Source organism: Asparagus officinalis, chromosome 9, assembly GCF_001876935.1.
Source record: "Asparagus officinalis chromosome 9, Aspof.V1, whole genome shotgun sequence".
Classification (NCBI taxonomy): Eukaryota; Viridiplantae; Streptophyta; class Magnoliopsida; order Asparagales; family Asparagaceae; genus Asparagus; species Asparagus officinalis.
Genome location: NC_033802.1, coordinates 8,003,064 through 8,015,060, shown reverse-complemented (window position 1 = coordinate 8,015,060; position 11,997 = coordinate 8,003,064). Strand labels below are relative to the sequence as shown.

The following is an 11,997-nucleotide window of genomic DNA, read 5'->3' as shown; positions in this document are numbered from 1 at the left end:
ACCAGAGTTGAAACCGAAATTCAATCCTAGATCCTTTTAATTGAGTGAATTCGTCGTTGATACTAGCTAGCGTATTCGTTATTGATAATCAAAAATCATACTTTTTAACACAATTGGTTTAGATAGTTACAAAACAGTGAAAATCAGTAATTAACAACGAAGTCCCTGAGGATACGACCTTGCATCGCTACAACGATATCTGTGCACTTGCGGATTTGAGTGAACAAGTTTTTGGCGCCGTTGTCGGGGACTTCGGCATTGTTAATATTGACTTTTTCATTGTTTGACTAGACTAGACATTTTCTTTCATTTATTTTATTTTTATTTTTTTCGTTTGACTTGTTTTTTTAGTGCATGCACCCTTGTATGCCTAGATCCTTACGACTTGGAGAACCAATCGAGTGTGATCCCAAGATTGAAAGGACCTTGCGTCATATTAGGAAGAAGGCACGAGAAACAAAGGACAATTTAAAAAGTAAAAACACCATGGGAGACCAAGAAAACCAATGCAATCAAGACCGATCCTTGAAGGAGTTTGCATCACCAACCACCCATAGCTCCCAATCTAGCATCTTGAAGCCTAATGTTGCTGCCAACAATTTTGAACTCAAGCCTTCACTCCTCTCCATGGTTCAGCAAAACCAATTTGGAGGCACTCCAACCGAAGACCCAAACCTCCACATCTCAATCTTTCTGGAGTATTGTGACACCTTGAAGATGAATGGAGTGTCGGATGATGCAATCAAGCTAAGGTTGTTTCCCTTCTCACTAAGAGACAAGGCAAGGGCTTGGCTGCAATCACTTCCACCGGGCACCATCACTACATGGGACCAACTCTCAGAATCGTTCCTTGCTAAGTACTTCCCTCCGAGCAAAACAGCCCAATTGAGAAATCAGATAACAACCTTCACTCAAAAAGAAGGGGAGTCATTGTATGATGCATGGGAGAGGTACAAGGATCTTCTAAGGATGTGTCCACATCACGGGTTGGAGGATTGGCTCATAATTCACACTTTCTACAACGGTCTTCTCTACAACACAAGGATGACCGTGGATGCTGCAGCGGGTGGTGCATTGATGAACAAAAGTGTAGGAGATGCAAAACAACTCATAGAGGATATGGCGCAGAACCATTTCCAGTGGTCAGGTGAGTGCTCTTTACCCAAAAAGAGCGGGAGGTATGATGTAGATGCATTAGACCACATTGCTTCTAGAGTAGATGCTTTATTTCAAAAATTTGACAAGATGAGCATGAATTCAGTAGCATCTAACTCTACTAACTGTGAAATATGTGGTATCATTGGACATTCTGCTGTGGAATGTCAGATTGGAAACTCCCCTTCCTCTGATGCACCACTATCTGAACATGTTAATTACATGAATAATTTTAATCAGAAAGGGGATCCTTTTTCAAATATGTACAACCCGGGATGGAGAAATCATCCTAATTTATCCTACAAAAATCCATCACAGAACTCAAATCCTCACTCTAATTTTCGACCTCCTGGTTTTCAAGCTCCTAGACTCCCCTACCCCAGTCCCTAAAAGTCTAACCTAGAGAGCTTAATGGAGAATTTTGTGTCATCCCAGAATAAAAAAAATGAAGAATTTAGAAATCAGAATAAAATCATGAGTGATGCCATCAAAAACCTAACTTCTAAGGTTGACTCTTTAGCCACCCATAATAAAATGTTAGAGAATCAGATCACTCAACTAGCCCAGCAATTTAACTCTTCTTCCAGACCTTCTGGGATGTTTCCTGGGCAACCTGAAACTAACCCAAAGGGATCTATCAATGCCATCACACTTAGGAGTGGAAAAGAGCTGACCATAAGGATGTGGTTGATGAGAGTGAGAAGTTAGTGTCAAGTGAGAAAGAGCACAGTAGTGAGAAAGTTGAGAGATATGTAGCACCTGCACCTTATAAGCCTCCACTACCCTTCCCTCAAAGGCAAGTTAAAGCTAAGTTGGAAAAAAAAGTTTGGGAAATTCATAGAAATATTAAAAAAATTGCATATTAACATCCCATTTGTTGAAGCCATTTCCCAAATGCCATCCTATGCCAAATTCTTAAAGGAGATTCTATCAAATAAGAGGCGATTAGAGGAATATGAGACTGTAGCCTTGACCCAAGAGTGTAGTGACATCATACAAAATAAGCTACCACCTAAGCTTAAAGATCCTGGCTCATTTTCAATCCCTTGCACAATTGGTGATATGTCAATTAATCGTGCTCTATGTGATCTCGGTGCTAGTGTCAGTCTTATGCCATTGTCTATATGTAACAAGTTACAGATGGGAGACTTGAAGCCTACTACTATCTCCCTCCAATTACCAGATCGATCGGTTAAACGTCCGGTAGGTATATTAGAGGATGTACCCATCCAGGTTGGTAAATTCTTTATTCCAGTTGATTTTGTTATTCTTGAAATGGAGGAGGATTCTCAAATCCCCATTATATTGGGAAGACCTTTCCTTGCTACCGCTGGAGCGATAATTAATGTGAGGGTACCAGATGATGATGATCAGGAAATAACTTCCTATGTTACAATGCTTGATGAAAAGCCAACCTACACAAAAACCACCTACATCAAAGAACCTGATATAGTGGTCGAAATTGCAAGGGGGCTGAATGACCAGGTTGTGTTTGTAAACACAGCTGTGTCAAAAAGCAGCAGAAACAGCCCAGAACAGGTTTGTGAAGAGAAAACTACACCTGGGAAGATGCTGAATAATAATTCCACACGGCCATGGTGTGTCCGTAGACACAGTCGTGTCAAAAAGCAGCAGAAGAAGTCTAGAACCAGTCCATCTCCACCAGTTGAAGTGGAACATAAAGCACATTGGGCTATCAAGAGCATTCATTTAGATTTGAAAGAATCAGGGGAACAGAGAAAGCTTCAACCAAATGAACTTGATGAATTGAGATTGGATGCGTATGAGAATGCCAAGATTTACAAAGAAAGAACAATGAAGTGACATGATCAACATATCCTCCGTAAAGAGTTTACAGAAGGAGACTTGATACTTCTACTTAATTCCCGACTCAAGCTTTTTCCGGGCAAACTTTGTTCGAGGTGGTCTGGACCATTCCAAGTGTGCAAGATATACCCATTTGGGGCTGTCGAAGTATGGAGTGAAACCACGGGATCTTTCAAGGTCAATAGACAGTGATTAAAGCATTATTTCACAGGAACTCTGATCGAGAAGTTGGGTACTTTTACCCTTCCCGATTCATCATCATTGTGAGCATTGAAGGGGTCGAGCTCATGACCATAAACAAGCGCTTCTTGGGAGGCAACCCAAGTTTTTCTTTTATTTTATTTTTCCTTTTAGTTTTTTTAATTATTAGTTTTCATGACATGTAATCAAGTTTCCATGAACTGGTGTGTAGGTGAATGACAAAAGGAAAATAGGTAACAGAGAGTTCAAGGCTAAAGAGGACAAAAGAAAAAAATAGTGATTACACAGTTGACACGGCTAGGCCGTGTCCACCAACACACCCGTGTAGCAGTCGGGACAGTCTTCATCTCATTTCCAGAGTCTACCACACCCTGGGAAGGCGTCCACCACACCCGTGGCCCCAAAATCCCAGATTTCTTTTTGTCTGCCGTTGACCGATCAATTAACTCTTTGACCTAACCCATCAAACCCTACCCCTTCTTATAAAAACACCTGACATCCCAATTAAATTCCCCACCTCCCAAACACCCTATCAATCCCAATTACAATCCAAACCTCCCCAAAAAGCCATTAACTTCTCCTGACAACCCCACTAACTTCCCCACCTCCCCAAAATCCTACCAACTCTTGACAACACCACTAACTTCTCCCCTCCCCAAAAAGCCATTAATTTTCCCAAAGCCCAGTTCACATACTCCCCCATTGACCTTCCGTACCTCCCCCACTCATCATCCCACTGATTTTTCCCATTATAGTCATCCTTTCCACCTCTTCTCTAACCTAAAGCCAGGAATGCTTCCAACACAAAGACAACACGTCTGAAGTTTCGACGAGAGAAGCGTCGTCCCGCAACTCCAACGATCTCCGATTCAGCCTCATGGCTCCAAAACGCAGAAAAAACAATGACGCAACAACCTCCAACTCACCGACAGCATCGCAACACCGGTCTACAAGGGGTACCCCTACAACAACCGGCTCCACACACTACGCTCCACGGTGCATCCACATCTAGTGCATCTCCCAATTGGATCAACAGGTTCAACATGTTGGAGCGGGGGCGGCAATACTTGAAAGAGTCCGTCCACTCATTACGACAAGATATGGGCATAGAATTCCATGCCATTAACGTGCGTCTGGATAGTTTTGGCACTACACTAGGGACGATGAACCAGTTGATACAAGATTTGCACCACTTTTCTCTACCTCATCCTTCTGCACCTCCACCGCCACCTCAATGAGCGGTGAGTCCCTCTTATCCTCCTTTCAATTACTCAAACACATTGGGGACAATGTGCAATTCAAGCATGGAGGATTAGGTGTGTTGGGATGATGTTTCATGTATGCTTTAGTGTTTTTGAGTGCTTGTTTTCTGTGTTGGGAAGTTTCAAAAAGAAAAAGAAAAAAAAAGAAAAGAAAAAGAGTACCACTGTTTAAAAACTCTTCTAACACGTGCATCATTTATTTCACATGCCCCATTGTAAAAAAAAATCTTTTGTTTCATGTTTAGTTGGTTAGGATGTTATCTGTTCGTGTTCCACTTTGTCGATACTTAACTCTAAACGTTGGAGAGATAGGAATGGATTTTGGCTCAACCCATCTAATTAAAACCTAAGCTTCTTTGGTGACTTGGACTACTTTTTGGTTACTGGAGAAACACTCGGCCTTGTAAAAAAAAATCCTAAAGTCTGTTGCACCGAGTACCTGGCACCGCACCCTCAGAAGTATGGCTGTCACGTCAGTAGGTGTTAATTATGACGGGATTTTCAAAAAAAATTGAATAAATAAATAAAATGCAAAGAAACCGAGTGCTCCTTTGAGACCTTAAGCAGGAAGAGTATGACCCATTGTGATGAGATATGTGTCTATCACGAGGAGTTTTGGGCAATCAACTAAAAAATTTTAACTTTGTCATGTCATTTCTTTTTCCAACGTTTATGCGTTGAGTCACTTGCACTACTGTACGTGAACGCCTACAGATACATTTTCTTCAACTTTGAACTTGAAATAATATTTCTATTTTGACATTGGGTTGAGTGGAATAATGTTGCATGTGGACTTGAGAATAGTGGATACCTTTGTGCTTAATTTCTATTTTCTTTGAATCTGTACCCTCTCATGTGTGTGTTTCCATCTGTTTTGCTTGAGGACAAGCAATAGTTCAAGCATGGGGGAGTTGATAAACATGAATATTATCTATATTTCGACTATGTTTCACCTACGGATTCATTGTTATTTGATGTATTTCCTTGCATTTTGGCCATGTTAAGCTCCCTAGTTCTTGTTTACTGCTCTATTTATATATTGTGTAGGAATTACTGGAGCTTAGCGCGGATTCGGAGTCAAGAAGGAGTCAAGGAATGCATGAAAAGAGACTACACGGTCACCCAGTGTTCAACAACACAGGCGTGTTGATTACAGAAGAAAAGCCCAGAAAGCAGAGCGAAACAGAATTAAACACGGCATGGTCGTGTCGATCTGCACAGCCGTGTTGGATGACAGCAGTCAGTTATCATGCGATCTGGAGCAATATTTGAAGTTATCTTTCAACACGTTTTTCCTAGAATTAAAAGGGAGACGCCCTGAAGCACCTGACCAGAAACCAGAGGCTGGAGATCTTGATTTTTCTTTCTTCTTCTTCTCTTCTTCTCTCTAAAAACTCTTAGATTAGTTTTCTTTTGATTTGGAACCTGCTGTTTGTGGAGAATTGTGTGCAACTTCAACACTACGGTTTATCTTTCTGATCTATCTTAATTTTCAGTTTATGATTATGATCTTATATATTGTTATTATGTTTTCTATTTCAATTATGTGTGAGTAATTGTCTTATCTAGGATTGAACTAGGTTCGGCCATGGTTATGAATTAATGAACTGATTGTTGTTGTTATTGATTGTTCGATTTGCATTATTTAGTTACTAGTATCTAATTGCCTAGGGTTAATTCAATTGGCCACTGATTTAATTCTTTTAGGATGTTGATTTGAACTGAAAGGTTAGATTAACGCCGGAAAATAGTAATTGAACAAGAATTAATTGATCACGAAAGTAGGTTAATTATTCTTGAGAACATGAGGGATTAACAAGAACTTAATGGGTTTAATTTGGTTTAACACTATGAAAATAGGTTGTTAGGCTGAATTAAGCACGACTTTTAGTCGTCGAAAGAGACTAATAGTTATCATAGGTTAGTCGTTCTTAATGCATTGAGAGATTCGATAACAATTGATTAATTTATTGATTCGAACCAGAGTTGAAACCGAAGTTCAATCCTAGATCCTTTTAATTGAGTGAATTCGTCGTTGATACTAGCTAGCGTATTCGTTATTGATAATCAAAAATCATACTTTTTAACACAATTGGTTTAGATAGTTACAAAACAGTGAAAATCAGTAATTAACAACGAAGTCCCTGAGGATACGACCTTGCATCGCTACAACGATATCCGTGCACTTGCGGATTTGAGTGAACAGAAACCATCGGTCGATTGATGCAAGCCATCGATCGACTAAAAATATTGCTCAGTCGACTGATGAAGATCGATCGATTGAGTAGAAACTTTTTAAAAATTGCAGAGCGGTTTATAGGTCGACTGATGAACAGTGTCGGTCGACTGAAAAACATGCCCAACCCATATATACACAGTAAAATTGATTTTAAAAGCATGTTTAAAAATAGAAAATAAATTCCAAAAATTATGAAACTTGGAAAAATATTTATATGCATGAATATAAATATGTTAGAAAAGAAATTTTTGAAATATCATTTTCTATTTGTGAAAACTCATTATTTTGCAAAAACAACATGAAACCTGAAAATCTAATTTTCTAAACTCAATTAAAAATAACAAATCAACTCCAAAAATTATAAAACTTATGGAAATGTTTTTATACATGAAAATAAACATATTAAAAAAGAAAATTTTAAAATATCATTTCCCGTTTGTGAAAACTTACTATTTTGCAAAAAGTCCAAAATACGAGTTTTGTTGAAAACACAATTTTGAAGAAATTTCTTTAAACAAGTTCTGAAATACTTTAAAATGGATTAATATACTTTAGAAAATATGTAAAATAGTATAATCAATTCTTTAATCTATAAACCCATTATTTTCCCCAAAAATGTATAATACGATAAAATGAAACATGTATGTGTGTAGTTTGAGTTTTAAAGTATAAACACATAAAGTAAAGCCTAAACTACAAAACTATATACCCAAGCAAATGATCTTCAATAATCTTATCTTAGTAGCTAATGAAGCGACGGCGAATCTTGACATGAATTGTGATGGCTTCATTCCATTTTCCTTCCAACCTCCTTTGAATATCACCGTTAAGCTTAATTCCAACCAACCTTCAACTAAGGATTTTTGTGTAGGATACCTAGCAATCAAATGCAAACACTTGACAAACGATGTTAGGAATTGTTTGTTAATCATCAAAACGAGATTAGACAATAGGCTCATAAATATGAGACCTGACACTAAGTGTTTAAGATAAATCGGTGCCCTATCGCCACCGTGATGATACACAGCCTCTGATCTCTCCGGTGTTGACAAAGTGAAGGAATGAGGAAGATCGAATCAATAAAAGTATGCATCAAGCTCACTTGTGCAGATCTTCGAGCGGAATAAGCAGAGGAGATTGGTCCTCGTCTCATTACGGTCGACGGTAGCATAAGCAGAGGCCATTTCTGATCGGAGGATGTTCAATGCTATTGATGTTAAGTAACCAAACAGTTAATATATCAAGGTGAGATTAATGAGGGGCCGCTCACTTCTCCGAATATCTGGTCTTGAGTTTAGTATCTTTAGCTTGCACAAATAGAAACTCATGAGAGGACGGGGCTTGGTTCTCCCGTTGTACCTCCGATGATCAAGTCAGCTGGTGAACTTGAGTGAAAAAAATAAAGAATTGTATGAGTTCTTTAGTGTAGTGCATGTAGGCGTCAAAAATTACCTATGGGTCCTCGTACGTAGCTCGAGGCGATATGCAGACGATAAACGTCATCATTCAAGTCGGGAAAGGATTATCTGACCCTGTGAAAGCTAACGAATATACAAAGTGAGTCATTGGAGTGTACAAGTCAATGGAATGACGAAATGCACAATACAAGTCCAGAGAAGTCAGAAAGTGTCGAACACCTCAAAGTGGCCCGCAATAAGAAGAGACATTTAGACCATGCTACGACTTGAATTTGAGGAAACTCAAAAGATAAAAGTTGTAGGTCTCTTTGTCAGCTTTCCAACTCATCTTGATTTTATTACCTTGAATCTATTACAACTTTAATCATTACAATAAACTCGAATAAAAAGTTGATCTTTTTATAAGATCTCCTTACACAATGAAAATAAAAATTACAACTTTCTCAAACAACACACAACAAATGTTTATCGCCTGTTGTTTCTGTGGGATCTTTACCTGTGCCAGGGGCGTTGATATTCGTGGATAGCCGCGGATCAGATCTGAACAGAGCTCCTACTTCACTAAGGAAGTATTCGCTTGAAGCACTAAAATCGACCAAGCAAAATCAGTAGCTCTTCTCGAGATTAAGACTAAGCCTAAACTCAAGTAATCGAGAGGGCGAGGTGCTCCTCTTGATCAATTTGCCTCGTCCATTCATTGAGATTAGGCTTGGTCTTAATCTCAAGAAGAGCTACTGATTTCGCTTGGACGATTTCAGTGCTTCAAGCGAATAATTCTTGGTGAAGTAGGAGCTCTATTAATTTTCTAACAACCAGATCTGATCCGCGGCTATCCACGAATATCAACGCCCCTGGCACAGGTAAAGATCCCACAGAAACAACAGGCGATAAACATTTGTTGTGTGTTGTTTGAGAAAGTTGTAATTTTTATTTTTATTGTGTAAGGAGATCTTATAAAAAGATCAACTTTTTATTCGAGCTTATTGTAACGATTAAAGTTGTAATAGATTCAAGGCAATAAAATTAATTTTTGACCCAAACAGTGCAGTATAATATGTAGATATTGCTTATCAGTAAAATAAAGATTAACGGCGAATCTTGACATGAATTGTGATGGCTTCATTCCATTTTCCTTCCAACCTCCTTTGAATATCACCGTTAAGCTTAATTCCAACCAACCTTCAACTAAGGATTTTTGTGTAGGATACCTAGCAATCAAATGCAAACACTTGACAAACGATGTTAGGAATTGTTTGTTAATCATCAAAACGAGATTAGACAATAGGCTCATAAATATGAGACCTGACACTAAGTGTTTAAGATAAATCGGTGCCCTATCGCCACCGTGATGATACACAGCCTCTGATCTCTCCGGTGTTGACAAAGTGAAGGAATGAGGAAGATCGAATCAATAAAAGTATGCATCAAGCTCACTTGTGCAGATCTTCGAGCGGAATAAGCAGAGGAGATTGGTCCTCGTCTCATTACGGTCGACGGTAGCATAAGCAGAGGCCATTTCTGATCGGAGGATGTTCAATGCTATTGATGTTAAGTAACCAAACAGTTAATATATCAAGGTGAGATTAATGAGGGGCCGCTCACTTCTCCGAATATCTGGTCTTGAGTTTAGTATCTTTAGCTTGCACAAATAGAAACTCATGAGAGGACGGGGCTTGGTTCTCCCGTTGTACCTCCGATGATCAAGTCAGCTGGTGAACTTGAGTGAAAAAAATAAAGAATTGTATGAGTTCTTTAGTGTAGTGCATGTAGGCGTCAAAAATTACCTATGGGTCCTCGTACGTAGCTCGAGGCGATATGCAGACGATAAACGTCATCATTCAAGTCGGGAAAGGATTATCTGACCCTGTGAAAGCTAACGAATATACAAAGTGAGTCATTGGAGTGTACAAGTCAATGGAATGACGAAATGCACAATACAAGTCCAGAGAAGTCAGAAAGTGTCGAACACCTCAAAGTGGCCCGCAATAAGAAGAGACATTTAGACCATGCTACGACTTGAATTTGAGGAAACTCAAAAGATAAAAGTTGTAGGTCTCTTTGTCAGCTTTCCAACTCATCTTGATTTTATTACCTTGAATCTATTACAACTTTAATCATTACAATAAACTCGAATAAAAAGTTGATCTTTTTATAAGATCTCCTTACACAATGAAAATAAAAATTACAACTTTCTCAAACAACACACAACAAATGTTTATCGCCTGTTGTTTCTGTGGGATCTTTACCTGTGCCAGGGGCGTTGATATTCGTGGATAGCCGCGGATCAGATCTGGTTGTTAGAAAATTAATAGAGCTCCTACTTCACCAAGAATTATTCGCTTGAAGCACTGAAATCGTCCAAGCGAAATCAGTAGCTCTTCTTGAGATTAAGACCAAGCCTAATCTCAATGAATGGACGAGGCAAATTGATCAAGAGGAGCACCTCGCCCTCTCGATTACTTGAGTTTAGGCTTAGTCTTAATCTCGAGAAGAGCTACTGATTTTGCTTGGTCGATTTTAGTGCTTCAAGCGAATACTTCCTTAGTGAAGTAGGAGCTCTGTTAATTTTCTGACAACCGGATCTGATCTGCGGCGATCCACGGATATCAACGTCCTCGACACAGGCAAAGATCCTACGTAAACAACAGGCGATAAACATCTATTGTGTGTTGTTTGAGAAAGTTGTAATTTTTATTTTTATTGTGTAAGGAGATCTTATAAAAAGATCAACTTTTTATTCGAGCTTATTGTAACGATTAAAGTTGTAATAGATTCAAGGCAATAAAATTAATTTTTGACCCAAACAGTGCAGTATAATATGTAGATATTGCTTATCAGTAAAATAAAGATTAGATGTCCAAGATCAGATTAAAAAGTAGAATTTAAGATTCAAAAGATCAATCAGTAAATCCTCCTTCATAGCGGTCAGCGAGTGGAGGAGAGATCACCTCAATATTAAATGAGAAGTGATCAGAGGTATGGCGGTGCTCACGTGGTCCGATGAGTCATGAAGACTATCGGGACTAGAGGTATGATGCACTTGCCAAGTATTAAATATGATGCCGACGTGCTATCAGTGGCAGAGGCTCGAGGCCGAAGTCGTCCTTAAGCTTAGGCGAGAAGTAACGCTTTTCGAATCGACCTCGTGAGGCGTCAAATAACTGGTCGAGTGGGATCGTTGTGAGTCATCTTCGATAAGAGAACTGACAAGTACCATCATTCAAGTCGACACAAAGAGATGTTGACTCGACGGGTCGGTTACGTCGGGATCCTTAGTTTTTTTACCGTCAATCTGGCTTGAGCGGTGCAAGTAGGGGGGACACCTATCTGTTGTTGGCAAATGGTCGTACTTTGGCGACTGAAAACATCATAACAAGTGCAGAAAACTAGGATTTTCAAGAATGTGAGCACAAAAAAATTGTGAAGGGAAACCCCATCTCCGAAATGAGCTATATATGGGGTGAGGGTGCAGACATGTGTCAAGATCAAAGCGGCCGACTCCTTCAAAATGGACGGCTAAGATTGACCTCGAAAGTCGAACCAACCGCACGTGAAATGAAGCATTATCACCCCAATCTAAACGCCTCTAAGCTTAAAGATTGAAGCGACGATGGTGCATCATATCCCCTGACATCAAAAGGTCACCTCAATAGTCGCATGTCCCTTTCCTTATAAGTGAGGCTTGAGAGTCGCTAACCAACATCTGTTCAACTTCCATACTCAGCCAGCCAAGTTCAAGTGAAAGGGAGCTATTGTTATAGCCTGAAAATAACTTAGTGTTAACCTCTCGTGAGAAACAAACATGTATCCCGCTTCGTGCTAGATCAAACATGATTAGAGCTCAGATGATTCGATCCACTCCTACAGCCGACTCCATAGGCCGACAACTCACGTG

The 11,997-nt window shown here is 39.3% G+C and overlaps 1 protein-coding gene across 1 annotated transcript; it reads left to right on the top strand.

The window, feature by feature from the left end:
• Nucleotides 487–1,545, top strand: LOC109823150. The gene has a single exon (XM_020389435.1). It carries the CDS (start codon nucleotides 487–489, stop codon nucleotides 1,543–1,545), a length of 1,059 nt encoding a protein of 352 aa, XP_020245024.1.

Bases quoted from the DNA above. Each gene is read 5' to 3' on its own strand.
- LOC109823150 (XM_020389435.1), top strand. From the start codon at position 487: ATGGGAGACCAAGAAAACCAATGCAATCAAGACCGATCCTTGAAGGAG.